Here is a 17,617-nt window from a genome sequence, read left to right on the forward strand (position 1 = left end):
AAATTAAAAGTTTAAAACCATTCAACAAGGTCAAGCGATCAATTAAAAGTTAATAAACACAAGGGTATTAAAATAATCTTGCTTAACTAAGTTACAGTCCTTAAATAGATTGAAACCTGGAACTTTAAAGCTCGTTTCAAAATATTTATGTATTTATTTAATCAATTCTAAAATCGCAGTTCAGTTTTATTAAATCTCATTGACATGGGCATTGTATGGTCAGAATTTGATCGTCAACATCATAGGATTATAAAGCATATACGTATATACATATATATATATATAAGATATTGGCAAAGTTACCTATACGATTACCTGGATAACCTATCTCTCTCTGTAATCATGAGACCACCAGGTAAGAGAGATGTTTTTCTCATTTTGAAATTAAAACAAATTAAAATTAAAAAAAAAAAAAAAAAAACACGAAGAAAAAAATATAAAGGTTTTATTTTGATACAAAAATTATCGAATAGGCTCATAACTGATTTAAATAGTATTTTATAAGCGCAACTGGTTGTGTTTACGTTCTAGTGTAACGGCTATTGTAACCGAGATGAAAAACGAAACGAAAGAAAAAATATAAAATTTAAAAAAAACAACTTTCATTTTGATACCAAAAAATATCGAATCATAGTTTGATAAAATTATTTAAATAGTAGATAAGCGCAGTTTGCTCTTTATTTGCGTTCTAGTGTTACGGCTCTTGTAACGGGGAGAAAGAAACAATTTATTGAAAATACAAACGAAATTTTGAATTGATACATCTTTGGGAAATGAAAAACTAATACAAAAGAGAAATAGTTGTTTAATTGTTAAATTTGTCTAAAACTTTTTCGTGGTACCCGTACAGAAAACTAGTCGACAAGCTTGCGCTCAATTTTCACAAAGAATGTAAAATTTGCGCAAATGGAACTACAATTAAATTGTAATTAGTCAAGGTCCTTTACCATAAAAGATTATGTCAGGAACTTCTGTGTTCCACGTTTTGTTGACGTATCATTGCAAAATGAATCTTGCAGTGATACATTTTATAACAGTTGTTATTTCAAGCGAAGTAAATCTGGTTTCAGCAAACTGTAATCAGGTTAAGCCCAAACCGCCAAACGGGAGATAATTCTCCAAATTATTACTTTATCCTTTTAAAGTGAGGATTTATTTTTCTAGTGTTTAAAACCTTTTTTTCATCTCATTTTAATTCTTGAAACGGCACATTTTCATGAAAAACGCAGAAATATTTCTTAAATATGCAGAAGTCAGTCGTGATTTACTGAGAAGTTTACCAGGTTATCAATACTTCGAAAAATTAACAATTTTCCAGCTACTTCCAAAACAAAAATATGGTTCTTTGGCAGAAGTTGTTCCATTTTCTACTTTTCTATATTTAAATCACTATGACTTATTTTAGAAAATTTTGGTTAAACACTATCAAGCGATTACACAATTGAGTGATTGTTACTGATCTGCGGAATAGTTTCCAAATGGTGGGTTGTCCCCAACCTGTCAATGGTTGCACAATCACGCAGTAGCAGGATTTTTTCATTTGATTCTACTGAAGAAGGATATAGTTTCTTTGTGTTGCAAAGAAAGGAAGAAAAGAATCACTGAACAAATAACACAAAACCATTTCAAACCTTGCAGGATTTTTCAAGTTTACTCTACCAAAGTAGGCTATGATAAAGTTTCTTTGTGTTTAAAAGAAAGGAAGAAAAAAATCACTGAACAAATAGCACAAAACCTATAACAGTAATTGTGCATGTGCAGTGCAGCTTAATGAGGCGAATGCATTAAGTGCTTGTTTGATCAGAAGGCAGATTGGAACTCTAATTTATTTTGATATATCAGAAAACTCTTCAAATTTAATGTTTATTCATAGTTTATTCCTATATGTCACGAATATGGACTTTAACTGAGAATCTAAAAAATCCAATAAAATTCATTAAGTCGATAAACCGGCCAATGTACGAGATGGTAATCATCAGGAAAATTTATACCCAAGTATATATTGATAAGATTTGATACTAATCTATTTTTAAACAATAATAACAAGATGATCAATGATTTAATGATTACACTGAACAGAAATTTGCATACGTAACGAAATTGCAACGAGCACGTGACGCGCATTATCATGTTTTAAATGTGGACCAAGTTCATACAAGGAAGCCATTTAAAATGAAATGGAATGTTTTGAATATTTTATTTTTACAAAGATTTGTTGTTCTCTCCCTATAATGATTTTTTTCTACAAAGACATGTTTGTTCTCTTTTTATTTACATTTTTTTGGCACTTTTGATTTATTTGGGTTTAGTTTGATATACTTTTTATTCGTATTTTTTTGTTCGAAAAGTTTTTATTTGTGCAAATCAGCATCGATTATCTGTATGTCAGAGAAAGTTATCACTATTTTCCAAATTTTCAATGGTGAAGTTGACTTTATTTTATAAGAACTAAATTTGCCAATTAGGTGAGAGTTCTGCTTGGTGAGATCGATGGATGTATAAATACGCAGTCACGTACAATTTGATTTAGGTTTTCAACTAAATATAAGTATTTCGTCATCCAAGGAGATCCAGACGTGCTAAAAGGCTTCTTATCACGTATTCTTGCTTCGGATCAATATGTAGCTGTAAGGCGTACGTTTGTTTGTTTGTTTGGGTAGCCATGTCATGACTTTGACTCTGATAAGTATAGTTGATTGGAGCATAAGCAAGTGAAATGATTCGGTCCGCTATCAAAAATGACAGCAGTAGGAGCTGACAGTAGTATACAGCTGTTCGAAATTCATAAATAGATTGAGAAAAAACAAATCCGGGTTACAAACTAAAACTGAGAGAAACACATCACATATAGGAGAACAAAGACACAACAGAAAAACTGAAATGCAACACACACAAAATCGAACTATAAGACAACAGTAGTCATTTTTCTGACTTGGTACAGGACATTTTAAGAAAAAAATGGTGAATTGAACCTAGTTTTATGGGTAGCTCAACATCCCTCTTTTTTGACGGCAATGTTAAACATAACACTAAAATGACAACATTACATGACAGGACTACAATACAAATAAATGGAAGAACATTCAGGATAGAGAAATACACAAATTAACAATACAATAGAACATTAGTAAAAAATACAGATTAAAAATACAATAGAACATTACGAAAAAATAAAACTGGATTCAATCTCCAGCTTTCTTTTAGAAATGTCTGTACCAAATCATGGCCGTGACTCCTTTCTAAAGAGAAGGTATTTGTAGGATTTGTGTCTGTCCCCAGCCAAGAAGAAGCTAACATTCAATGGTTGTCGTTGATTGCTATCTGTCATATTTGGTGTATTGGTTTAAATCGTTTTATATTTTGTGATGTCGGGGCCTTTATATATGACTGTATTATATGGACTTTGCTCGTTAATAAAAGGCAACTAAGTGGTCGACAGTAGGTTACATCGACTTCCTTTGGTCTATGCTAGAAAGATGTCACCATTTTTATTTAAGTTCGCCTACAGTTATTCCCTATCATAAACATCTGCAAATACTGGTGTATTTCAAATTAACACATATCCTTGATATTAAATCAAAATATGGATTTGTTATTTATTTATTCAGTTTTCAATTTCAAAGTACATCACACCTTTATTTCACTAATACATTAAGCAGATAAATATGATATATGACGTCACTTAAATACGTAAACTTTGGAAAAGTTTCTATAACTAATTTTGTTTTTACGGATAAAGTCGTTTGAAGCGTTCATTAAACTCGTTCTAATCCTGATAAAATATATTGATGAAACGATTCCACATTCGTGAGTATGACCGAAATTAAATAGAAGCATTGTTAAAGCGTAGTTTTACGTACACTAGTATCGGAGCTTTTGTTGACTTTGCAGATATCAGTTTTTCAACGTATTGATTTTAACTTTCTACCCATAAAGGTATAGTAAAATGAAGTACTTGGGGAAGTATTAAATAATTTGAACACCACTGACTCATGGCAACAGTGTCCACTTAGCTCAATGTCACGATTAGGGTAAATATTAGCTTTAGTATATGTAACAAGCTAGAAAATGTTAATACCCTTGAAGTGTTGTTACATCTAAGCTGATACATGTATACAAGGTTCAATCGAGTATACCCTTGATAAAATGTGATGCACCTTTTTACACATGACTTTTTTTGCAATTGCGAGGCATTTTGCATTTTTATCACTTTAAACATGGTAAATATTAGCTTCAGTATTTGACATGGTAGAAAATGTTAATACCCTTGAAATGTTGTTACATCTAAGCTGATACATGTATACAAGGTTTAGAGTCAAGTATACCATTGTTAAAATGTGATGCACCTTTTTACATGTATGATTTTTTTTAAACTACGTGGCATTTTGTATTTTTATCACTTTAACATGGTAAATATAAGCTTTTGTAACAAGCTAAAAAATGTTAATACCCTTGAAGTGTTGTTACACCTAAGCTGATACATGTATACAAGGTTCAATCAAGTATACCATTGATAAATGTGATGCACCAACTCTTATCTTGCCTTTTACACATGACCTGTGCGCTACTCGTGGCCTTTTTTTCATTTTTATCACTTAAAACATACAAAATCTGTATTTACTTAAAAATTTATTATACCGTTATTCTGAATAGGGATAATTGTATTAAAACCAAACTAAGTGTTACGATGGCGATAATTCTAAATAGTAACATGCTTTCATACCATATGAAAGGTTTTAAATATCACATGACAAATGTACCAGCCAATGGTAAACGTTTTATGAAAAGGGACAAGCGAAACGTTGGAATAATCAGGATTAGCATTGCACACAAATTTCAGTGCATTTTTTTTTAAAAAACATTTGATATATTAAATTGACAATATAAGAATTCAACAAAGATTAAGTCTATCATCCTTTTGTTTTTTAAATTTTTTATTTGCCATGTTATACTGTCGTTCGATACTCGTCCAGATTCTTCGATGTACTTAGAAAAACACAAGGCTATAAAGTTCAAATAGTAATAACATAAATGGCAAATGTTATTGATACATTAATTGGTAAACTAAAATAATTATCATTACCAGCATATTTTTGTTCAAGGTCTCGTCTTTACGAGAAGTAAACGTGAAGCTTTCTTTGGATAGTGAAATGAAAATTGGCGATGGAATGACGTAAAAGTTGACGGATGGTTGATTCAAATCTATTTTTTTATATTGGTTTCCCAATCATTTTTCCATATCATGGCTCCATGGTGTTTTAGCTACGTTATTCTGAAGATCAATAGCCCGTTTTAGACTGAACTTCTATTTACAGGTGTAAATTACATTTTCATTGTGCGATCACACCTTTGTTGAATGACACTCCAGTCAGATTCAGAATCAAAAACAGATTCTTAAAAAATTGTGAGCTATCCATAATTGTGATAAAACTATTGGGTATCGGAACGTTTAGAGACGTATAATGGATAATCTATTTCGATTCGTCTTAAATATTTCATGAGTTAAAAGTTTCATCTTACAAGAAGAATTGCATCTTTATCTTCAAATTGGAATTGAATTAATGTTTATGATACGATAGTTTATCCTTTTAAATGTTCACATAGAACATGATCGATCTATGTGTACATTGTACCATGACAACCGGGGTTTGACAAAGACGATTTAAAGAGTTATTTATACAATACATACCGTGGCCTTTAACATGGAATTAAAGTATGGAATCACACGTCGTAGTGTTATGTGTTAGTTTGTTCTAAACTTCTGATATATTAAAATAACAATTTTTTACATGACTGTTGTTTTCAAAATTTTACTTGAGGTGAGTTTTTGAACTATATATTTAAAAAGTTTAACGTGGCCTTAGATCAGATCTTAGAGAAGCACAGACAGGAACATTTATAAGGAGTTCTGTTAAATAATTACACATTCTTCGAAATGTTTTCATTGTAAAGCTTTCAATACTTCGTTATTTTCATAGATATTTTATATTTTAAACACGCACAATTTTATATGGATATTTAAACAATTCATATGCCGTTTATACTTTCACATATATTTAAAAATGACATAAGAATTTATTATTTATTATTTAAATGCATTTACCATGCTCTATGTTCCGTTCAATGCACTTTTAAATTATATATTATATGTCTTTTTGAAAATTGACAAAAATAGTATAAAAAATGCATGGTACATCAATTTTCAATACAGGCTAGTCACGTGCAATGTCAGTATGTATTTACAAAAAAGTCAGTAATTGCTACAATTATTTATAACCCAACAAGGAATAAAATCGAAAGTGTAAACAAAATGTAAGGTTTTCTTTTTTATTGTTATATATTTATGAAAAGATGGATTGTGTTTGGTAATTTGAAACGCATGATCTTTAAAATGCCAATTCTTTCTTTTTGTCTTTTGTTCGGCATTTTAATTAAGTCTTGACACGGAATTACAATGTATATCATAATGTAAACAGTTCATTGGTCTATTTACAGGTTTCAACCATGTAGACCATGGCCTCATCGAATGCTACTATTGTTAGTAACGACAGCGATCCAGAACCACCCAGAAATTCTTCAGATAAAGTACTGTCTCGAATCAATTTAAGTTTTCACGAATCAAAAGCAGATCAGATATTCAGACTTGTTCAGGACCAAGAGGAATTAAATAAAAAGTTTACCGAACGCGCCTTACATCGCCAAGACGATCACTGTGCGGAAAGGGATAATAGCTTAAGTGATAGCTCATTTAAAGAGACAGAAAAAAGACTATCACAACGTCTCTCTGTGCATAAACAAAAAGGTGGTAGATCTAAAACTTCTATGGGATTTCATAATGATAAAAATATAATAAATAATTCATCATCTGACGAGGAGGAAACAAAAATGGCCGACGAAGAACGAATGATTAATACCAGGATTAATCGTCCAAAATCAAGTTACGTCCGACGACGCCATCTACCGGCGGACGACGAAGATGAGAGTCCTGTTGATTCTACTGCACAAAGACGCTGCCGGTCTACACGACCAACTTCTAGACTAGGAAAACGAGATGTCGAGGGTTCATATCGTGAATGTCCTAGTCGCCATGAAGGCGACAATAGAAAAATGGTGCTAACAGAGACATCATTCAATGTCCAGGCTCCGCCAGCCACGCCTACTAATGACATTATTGACCCTATAGGGTACGATAGGTATGCTCATATTAAGACACCAGTACCATGTGTTGAACCTGATATAACACGTGAACGAACGGGTATTACACGTGAGCGAACGGGTATAACACGTGAGCGAACTGGTATAATTCGTGAACGAACTGGTATAAGACGTGAACGGACTGATTTACGAAGCACAAATAAAAACTCTGAAAATACCAACACAACAAACACAAGCTTCAGTAAAGCACAATATGAAAAGCATGCTAGAAATCGTCAAAGAGAAGACACCATGTCTGAAATTTCGACCAGACAACGACACCGCAGGCAGCAATATGGTAATGTTCGAGCTAGTAGACCTACTTCAGAAAATGTGTATCTTGTGCGTCAAAGAACGGAAGCGAGGTTACTAAAAAACGGAAATTCTACTTCAAATATGAACAATAGACCGAAGTCAGATAGGGTCATCATGACTTCAAATGGACCAAAGCCTATACTGTCAATTGATTCTAATCCAGTCAATAGTACGACATTAAATTACCAGAAAAATAGTGTTCAGTCGTCACAAAATACAACATTGGACTATACATCATCCTCACGACCTATGTCTCGACGTGGACGTTCTTCTCAGGAAGTAGCAAATCGGCCTCCAGGGGTAATTGCAAATAGACCTCCTTTAAGTCTTATGAAACTACCGCCTCTAGACTCATCTGTTAGTAAACGTGCTGAGAGGACACTAGCTTTAACGACTGCACGTGAAACGTGTGTATAATGTAACTAAAAAGATGTAATATTTACTTTTGTGCATTTTACGTTGCCATTTATGCTAAAATTTTGTGCTTTATGTAACAAGGAATTTTATAAATCCCTTATTATGACGTAAGTAACTGAGAAAATTACACATGCAATAAATAAATTGTATGTGCAAATTGAAATGTTAATAAAAATCATAAAATAAAGAATTGTATAAGTATATATATTATATTTCGGATATGCTAAACACTAATATAAGCATGAAACATTTTCCACTGCTCGTTAAGCAAACACCATGCAGTCAATCACTCAGTTAGTCATTCATCAGGGATGGATATACTCATGTAAATGATTTTGCTCACATTTTCAAGCTTACTTAAGCGTAGTGACCGTCATCAATATTTGATACATATATATCGTTTTGCTGAATCAAATGTAAGGATTGGCTATATATAAGTCGGAATTCAACACAAAGCCCAATATCAACCAAACGATAAATCACACACACCCACACACAAACAAGGAACTATCACATATTCGACTTAAAAAATTTGCGAAAATATTGATTAATTTCACTTACTATCAACATCTAATAACTGCCCATCAACAGGTCTCTAAACTAGAAAACTTGGGTTTATGGTCATGTCCCAAAAATATTGTAGACTGACTTATTTTTCGTCATCGTGTTTTCAGTTTGGACAAGGGCTATTTTGGAGACAAGTAAACAACTAATTTCAGTTGTAAATGATCTTGTACATATTTTATTTTCTTCCAGTTGATACTGTTAATAAAAAAAAATGCTTTTTTAACAATTGAAATAAAATTGCGTTTTAATATTTTGGCACGGAAGATCGTAACTGGAAAATTCCGTTCTTATTACTGTATAAATCCCAAAGTTGTAATTGTATATCGGGCATTCAGAAGCCACATAGATTTGATATTGTAACTAACCAAAATGTGTCCATAGTACAAGGATGTCCAACTGGCTGTATCATTTTCTATGTTCAGTAGACCGTGGGGTCAAAACACTAATTTGGCATTAAGAATAGAAAGACGATATCATAAGGAAAAGGTGTACTAAGTTTCAAGTTGATTAGACTTCAACTTCATCCAAAACTATCTTGACCAAAACAATTAACCCTAAGCGGGACAAACGAACGGACGGACGGACGGCTGCACAGACCGAAAAACAAAATGCCAGTAAAATGCTGTGAAAGTGACATCGCCAGTTACAACACGATGAATACTTGTCTGCTGACTGCTGAGTGCACTGCTGCGCCATTTAATTAGGTCCGTGTCCGTTCTAAAATAAATTTGTAATTTTAGTTCCCCGTGAATAACATTGATCATTAAATGCTTCATAAAATATTCAAATTTATGCAATACATCAAGCAAAATTAAAATTTTCATGAATAGAAAATTGATTCAGATACCTGCTTTAAAATTATACTGTTGTTATGTTTTGAAAACATGTAGAAAGATGATACAGCGCTTTGACTTCAATTTTAATTTGCAATTGTCAGCAACAACGACAGTTAAATATATTCCAAAGTTTTTCTACCTATTAAAGCTATTTAAAATGTATTTTTGCAGAATCATCGTTTGCATTGAACCCAATTTTGTTTTGTTTTTCTCATCATTGTTTTGCCGTCATTGATTGTTAAATTTAATTAATATGAGAAAAACTCGTCGTAATAATATTTCAGTTAATATTGAACCAGTATACAAGAACTATCAACATCTAGATCAAGTACCACAAAGAACCGAACAAAATACGGGGAAGTATGTAAAGTATTGATGTTTAAAATAAACAAATCGATTGGAAGATATCCAAAAATTGAGATAAAAAGGTTCAGATATTAGCTATGCAAAATAGTTCAATAAATATTTCCTATCAACGTATAATATTCTGCCATTGTTATCGAACTAATTTTTTCTCTAACATACCACAGTCAGAACTACGTTGTTAAAGGGTCTTAGTATGTATAATAATATAAGACGAATAAGGAAAGAATGTGATATTGAGCAATTAGTTTACATTTTTGAAGGCTTCTATACCATCTCCGGAGAGAAATGATGTCACTTGCACGCCTGTCCTCAAAACACACAAATAATGAAAATTATACAAAACTTGAGGGCTACCATACCATTCCGGACAGAAATAATGTAACTTGCACGCATTGTCCACAGAATTTAAGAGAAAGATACAAAACTTGAAGACTACCATACTATACCCGGAGAGAAATGATGTCACTTACACATCTTGACCACAGAACACACAAATTAAGAGAAATATACAGAACTGGAAGGTTACCATGCCATATCTGGAGATAAATAATGTCACTTACACGCCTATTCAACAGAACATACAATTAAAGAAAGATATACAAAACCTGAAAGCTCCATACCATATCCGGAGAGAAATAATGTCACTTGAACGCCCTGTCCTCAAAACGCACAATTTAAGTGAAATATACAAAACTTGGAGGATATCGTACCATATCCGGAAAGAAATGATGTCACTTGCATGCATTGTCCCTAAATACACACATTTTTTGAAAAATAAACACAATTTATACATGTATATGCCTACACTATCCAACACGACATTATACAAATAGTTGGAAACTTGGAAGAGATTGATTATTCTTCTCATATTGTGCGGAGTTTGTATTAATACCAATACAGATATATAGAGCAAAAACAGAAATTTAGTTACTAACATTGATAAATTCTAGCTAACACCAGAGGTTTGAAAAAAGATAACATTTGTTATTAAATGCAACATTTTGATATCTGTTAACATTCCAGAGTACCGGAGACTCTTTCCCCCGATTTTGGTGGGGTTCGTGTTATGGAGGAGGTCTGATGACTGATGAACTGTTCGTCATATTGTGACTAAAACTTCACACTGGGTGACACTAGTTGAGCAGGAACTGGTTTACTCTTCGAAACATTCGAATCTAGTTCTAGTTTTTACATGCTTTATACTGCTTTAACTTAATATGAAAATAAGGAGATATTGTATAATTTTCAGTGAAGCAAATCTGCACCAGAGACCAACTCACTTGGATGTTAGTAAGTGTAGGTCATCGTACATCCCTAAGAAATGAGTAACACCCATACCAAGTAGAAAGCTATATAAAAAGGTACCGACATGTCAAAATATGGCCTTTTCATTTTTAATTGAACAGAAGTTATAAATATAAAAGAAATCAAACGAGAAAATGAGCGCCCTGATTTATGATGAAACAATAACGAAAAACAAACATAACAGACAGCAACAAACCACAACTACTGAATTACAGGTTTTTGATTTAGCTTTCTGTTTTGTGTTTTGTGAATTTAACAAAAACATTAGTGTATGTTGTGTCTCTTGGTGACAATGGATACATGTATCGACAGTTTTTAACTTAGTATGTCTAACGGTTAGAAATGTAACTAAAATCAGTTTGTTATTATATGATGCCGTGTCACTGAGCAAGACTTCCTATTACAACACAACGCATGTAACTATAGTGGAGCAGGAACTGGACCCTTTCGGAGCACCTGCACTCATCCATGGTTGTGTTGTGTTGTAGCTTAATCTTAAATATTCCACGTAGTCTCTGACTTGTTCTTTTTTCTTTTGACCATGGCTTTGTCGTCTGCTTTCCTTTGGCTTATGCTTTTTTGGTTGTTTCCTGGTATTTTCTTACATTTTATAAGCAACAACCAAAAGTACTGAAGACAAGAGCGAATTTAACAATAGTGCCAGAAAAAGACTTGGTCTGGATATCAACTGGCAATGGAAATGATAATATTGGTTAGGGTTTAAAGTTTGCTGTTATACAAGTATTTTAAATGTAAAAAAAAGACATGTTACAGTTTGAAAAATAACGATTTATGTCCAATAACGGTTTAAGATGAATATATGAATTTCAATATTTAAATTAATTCAATATTTAAATGAATAGATAATGTATCAATGTTTTTATACAATGATGATTAAAGCATAAATCTAGATAACTTGAACTCTAACTTAATATATCTTTAGGATAGAAGGACGTCATACCGAATCGATTTAATGAAGATAAGATTAATTTGATGGGAAAATCAATCGAAATTCATCAATCATACGAAAGATAAGAAAGTGAAGCACCAAAAGTGCGGTCACCCTGAGTTCACTGTCGTATAAAATATCCATTTTTATCCCAACAGATATTAATATAATATTTTATGTTAAATTGATTGCCGTTACAAAAAACTACAATATACCTCGGTTAAATCCTATCTCGTATACATGTGTAAAGGCTGTTCGACTTATTATTCATTCAACGGCCACAAACACGCCTCAAAGGACCATATGATATCTTAACATTTTGTTTTTCTACTACTTAGTATCAGGTTGTATAAGAGGCGTTTTACGTCCTTGAAAGCTGATTCCCAATGGAACAATGATGAGGCTCCCACAGGGTACCCTCCTCAGGTCGCAAGGTCGCTTTTAAGTTCGTCGAGAGGTCGTTTTTAAGGGAAATGTACAGGTCGCAGGTCGTTTTTCCTAACACAGAGGACGGAAGTTGGTCGGAGGTTGTTTTTTCCAAATTTTACAGGTCGCAGGTCGTTTTTAAAAGGCCCTCAGGTCGGAAGTCGCCTCTAAAAAGCCCAGAGGTCGCAGGTCGTTTTTGACCCTGCGGGAGCCTCAATGATGCCATTATGATTTTTTTGGAATTTGGTTTTGAATAATAGTTGAAAATAGAAGTATAATATTCATGAGTTCAAAGTCATGTCACTGTTAAAAGAATAAAAGATTGGAAATATTCAATAGTTCATTATACCTTCTAAATTACTACAATTACAACAAATAAAGACAAGTTGAAGGCCTCGTAAAAGTGATTTAATCCTAAGATAATCTAATCAATATTTAAATGCAGTGTTTTCTATTTGTTTAGGGTTTTTCACTTTCCTGCTTGGGCAGAACATGTTTGTTTTTTTGAAAATAACAGCTACGGCATATAAGGGACGAATATTTATATTATCTGCTTTGTTTCTATTGTACTTTTGTTTGTTTGTTTCTCTTTTACTTTTGTTTTTTCTGACTTCAGTTTGTGGTCTCCGCCGTTTTCTCTTTTCTTCACACGAAACATTTAGAAGTTGTTTGATTTTTTTTTATGTCGTTTGGTTACTGCTTCATTGACTTATTCCGAAAATGTTTTATTCATATGCATGACTAAATTCGAATTTCGCCGTACAGTTTTTGTAGGTATATTCAACATCGAATTTTCAGTAGTTTGAGCTCATCCATCTCGTTTTTTAGAACTCCATAGTTTTCAAGCAAAAAGGGGCAGAACCTACGCTTTTTTAGAAACATTTCATTTATTCTTACAATTACATTAAAATTGTGTTTGTTGTATAAAACTTTGATAGCAATATCATTTCCTTTGATTTGATTATGTGAGCAAAAAAAAAAAGTCTTATTGATTTTTAACATGCTGAAAATAGAAGACTTTAATGTCAAAATCACAAGATTAAAATTGGACATACCTTAAACGATTTAATACAAGATTTTAACATTTATTTGGCAAATCTCCCGTCAATCTGACATGTAAACAGGGAGGTTTTTATTAAAACTTGTGATGTAAACCCCCATTACGTTTATAACTACGACATCAAATAAATCCTTGATTGCGAGGGACATGCCAGCCACTATTTATGATTTTTCATCGATAATCAAAGTCATTTTATTCAATGTGATACCTAGTACATCATGATAAAATACTATTTTTGTACACCCTTTGTTAAGATTTGTATCTTTAAAATCCACGGAGTAAAATCGTTTGTCATTGTAATCCTATCTCAGAAATTCTCATGCAGAGATTTATTGGTTTATATAATATATATTTTTTAGCAAATTGGTAAAAATTCATGCCTTTTGTACACATCTTACCGCTGCAACCACCTTTAAACTTAAATTATTACGTCATACAAGAAATCGAATTTAATAGTTTATGTAATACTTACAGTGGGTTTGAGAGGAAACCTTACAAAAGGAAAAGTTAGGTCACGATAAATCGAGTAAGCGATTTAGTAGGCTTTGATTGATTGTTGGTTGCTCAACGCTGCAACCAACTTCAAGCTAAAACCCCCACGTCATACAGGAAATCGGAATTTAATAGTTTATGTTAAATTTACAGCGGGTTTGAAAATGGAAAAGTTGGGCCATGATAAATCGATTAAGCGATTTAGTCGGCTTTGATTGATTGCTGGTTGCTTAACGTTAAGTAGAAAATATTTCATGCATTTATAGGATTATGCCCCCTCTTTTTGGAGTTCTAACTGAACTAAAATAATAAACATCTGAACAAAAGATGAAAATGAACATGTTTTAATTTTGCGATTATAAATCCACTCAGTGTCAAAATTATAGTGTCAAAATTATAGGAAATATTCCCAGTGAAAATCTTAAACTACCTCCATTAGCAGACTGATTACCTCCTCCAAAAAATGATATGTTACAAAGGCAACGAACCCCGCGCTAATAAGAGATGTGTCATACGAATATAAAAGTCTTAAAATTTGCGCAACGATACTTATATAGATTGATTGATTGTTGGTTGCTTTACGCCGCATTAGCACAAAAAGGCTATATCGCGGCGAGAGCTAATTCGATTTTTTTTTACAATTTAAAGCATATTTTAAAACAAGTCAAAAGGTCCTTCAATAAACTAAAATTCTAAACCAAAGTAAATTGATTATTTACAAATAAAAATCAACAGTAAGATAACGTGATAAAAATTAAAATCGATTTAAATATAATAACATTTTTATATTTTATAATAAATTCCAATTTCTTTAAGAATGCAACAATATTTGTTTATGGAACATTATTAAATAAATCATACATATTATTGACATTCAAATGCTTCCTACGAATATCAGCAAATAAAAGTCAATACAATTAATTAAAACATGTTTAATAGTATACTTGCAGTTACAAGGTATACATAGTGGTTCTACTTCATTCTTTAAAAGATATTCGTGCGTTATTCTAGTATGACCAATACGACATCTAGAAATATCACACTGATCTTTTCTGCACATAAAATTATTGAAAGGTTTACCTAAATTACGTTTAATCTCATGTAATCTATACTTATATAAGATGGGTATATACGAAGACTTATTCTAAAATACAAAAATAGTATTGACAAAATATGTCGGTTTAACAAATAGCCTTCGTCGGTGTGAATGTTCATATGATGCTACTTATTTTTTGATGGAAGTGTTATTTTTCTGTAGAACAAGAAAAATGGTTGATGCCCAATAGTGGCAAATATATCATATTATTGTAACAGCTAATACATCTTTATTCAGAAATAACAAAAAAGCACGCGTTGTCTTGCTAAGCATACCCCTATCGTAGTTCAAAGTGTCTGAAAACACATTACAACTCATCACTACCAAGCTGCTAAATATGAATTCAATCTGCTCACACGAAAAGTTGTTAGTTTGTTATACAAACATATAGAAAAAATCAGAGTAAAGGTGTCTAGCCCGAAAAGCGCTCACACAATACGACTCATCACTGTCAAACTGCAAATTAAACTGAGAATGATTCAGAGTGATACAAATCTTTTGTACGACGGATGTATTATGCCCCTTTTCGATGAGACTATAATTTACATATATTTGGAAATTATCATAAAACGACAGTTTTGACAAGAAGTTTATAGAAAACTTCTTACAGTGTTTATAATCATTGTAGTCGCATCTCAGTCGAGCCTTAAACAAAATATCATGAAAAAATCCCTCCCCCTTTCTTCCACCCTGAAGCAGCCTTTTATACTGTTCTCCATTTCGTCGACAGTACGTCATATGCTATTATCTCATTACTTATAAATGTTTTTTGATTTGTAAGGTTTTTTAAAACTTGATGATGTATATGGATTGAGTGACTTTCTTTACTATTCATTCAAATATCTGCTAGAATATAATTGCTAATAATAAATCGTGTCATCGTATGACATACTTGCACTAAAGTGATTGAATTAAACCTAGTCGGAAAACTGGGAAAACTATATTTCATGTGTTTATCTTAAAGTGTTTTTTTAATGTAAATCATAAAACCAAATCGTAATTGCTAAAAAGTGACGCAGGTTTTTATTGGTTTTTTTATGTAATCAACTTTCATTATTTCAACCTTCACCATGTTCATCGAAAAATGTTTTCATGTGGCATATACATTAAGGATTGATTGAGTATAGCAAAATGGTAATATTGATATCTCTCATTCGACAGTAAACGTTTTGATAAAGAGAGGGCGTCCAATTAGAAATATGGGATGAATACATACACAGCTACGACTGTACCCCTATTTTTGACAACTTAACCTATAATGTATGTTTGCTTTGTTCACACATCGTTGTCAATATAATATAATTTTATGCGACTGTCATGCAAGTGAGAGGTTTAGCTAGCTACAAAACCAGGTTTAATCCAGTATTATATACATAAGAAAATGCCTGTTTACAAGTCAGGACTATTAAAGTTGTTATCCATTGATGTATTTGAACTTTGAGTTTTGAGGTTTGAGTTTGCCATTGACTTAGAGACTTTTCCTCGGAGTTCAGTATTTTTGTTTTTCTACTTTTTTGGAATGGCTGTCCAGTTTCATGGCGATGCTTTCAGTGAACTTTCCTCTGAGTTCGGTATTTTTGTTATTCTACTTTTTTGGAACGGCTGTCCAGTTTCATGGCGATGCTTTAATTCTTTCATTTATATCTCTGTAATAACTTTTTGAAAGGTCCTTACGTGACTTGTTGCCAAAGATATTAAACCGTTATCAATTGATAATGTTTTTTTTCCAATTGAATTGCAAATAACACTCAGACGTCCAGTTTAATCGTTTAAGTAAATGGACAGAAGCTCGTAAACTCGACAAAACGCACAACTTTGAAAATGTTTGGAAGGCCAACAAATTTGGCTTCTGAAATTAACTGCATCTGCGTACTAAAGTTCCTGGCATCAGTGGATGGACGTTATGGTACATTTAATCGAATATACAATGTAACCACCGTTATATTTAATCAAGGATTTAAAAACAAAACAACGACAACCCAAAGAAAATAATGAAATACACACGAAATTTGCTATTTAGAGTTAACCTATTCAAAATCATCAACTGTATAGCTAGATTTCCAGATTCGTATCTATTATGAAATTGGATATATAAACACATAACTGAAATCCCTTAACATTTCCTTCAACTTTAAAAGACCCTTTCACAAAAAAAATTCTCGGGTTAATGAGGACTTCTTCATGACTTGACAAAACATTTTATGCAAGTATAGGACTATGCCCCTCTCTTTGTGTTATAACTGAACTAAAAAATAAACATCTGAACAGAATATACGGAGAGAAAAATCAAATATATGTCGGTTGAACATATAGGCTTCGTCAGTGTCATCGTTCATATGCTGCTGTTTTTTTTTTCATATAAATTGTATGTTTCGTTAGAACAAGAGAAAAGGTTGATACCATATTATTGTAACAGTTATTGCATCTTTATTCAGTAAAAAACAAAAATGCACGCGTTGTATTGCTAAGCATACCCCTATCGTAAATCAAAGTATCTGAAAACACATTACAACTCATCACTACCAAGCTGATGATTAAATATGTATTAAATCTGCTCACATAAAAGTTGATAGTTTTTTTTATTACTATTAAAA

The 17,617-nt window shown here is 32.2% G+C and overlaps 1 protein-coding gene across 3 annotated transcripts; it reads left to right on the forward strand.

Moving 5' to 3' along the window:
• The first annotated feature begins 200 nt into the window (after positions 1-200).
• LOC143069114 (uncharacterized) lies at positions 201-8,129 on the forward strand. Of its 3 annotated transcripts, none has more exons than XM_076243580.1 (2): positions 201-355; positions 6,496-8,129. In XM_076243580.1, exon 2 carries the CDS (start codon positions 6,514-6,516, stop codon positions 7,924-7,926), a length of 1,413 nt encoding a protein of 470 aa, XP_076099695.1. In that variant the 5' UTR covers positions 201-355; positions 6,496-6,513; the 3' UTR covers positions 7,927-8,129. The 3 variants fall into 3 exon arrangements, with proteins under 3 accessions (XP_076099695.1, XP_076099696.1, XP_076099694.1); XM_076243581.1 differs by lacking the exon at positions 201-355 and adding an exon at positions 4,010-4,031; XM_076243579.1 differs by lacking the exon at positions 201-355 and adding an exon at positions 5,465-5,819.
• The last annotated feature ends 9,488 nt before the right edge of the window (positions 8,130-17,617 follow it).

This window comes from Mytilus galloprovincialis, chromosome 3 (assembly GCF_965363235.1).
Source record: "Mytilus galloprovincialis chromosome 3, xbMytGall1.hap1.1, whole genome shotgun sequence".
NCBI classification, from domain to species: Eukaryota; Metazoa; Mollusca; class Bivalvia; order Mytilida; family Mytilidae; genus Mytilus; species Mytilus galloprovincialis.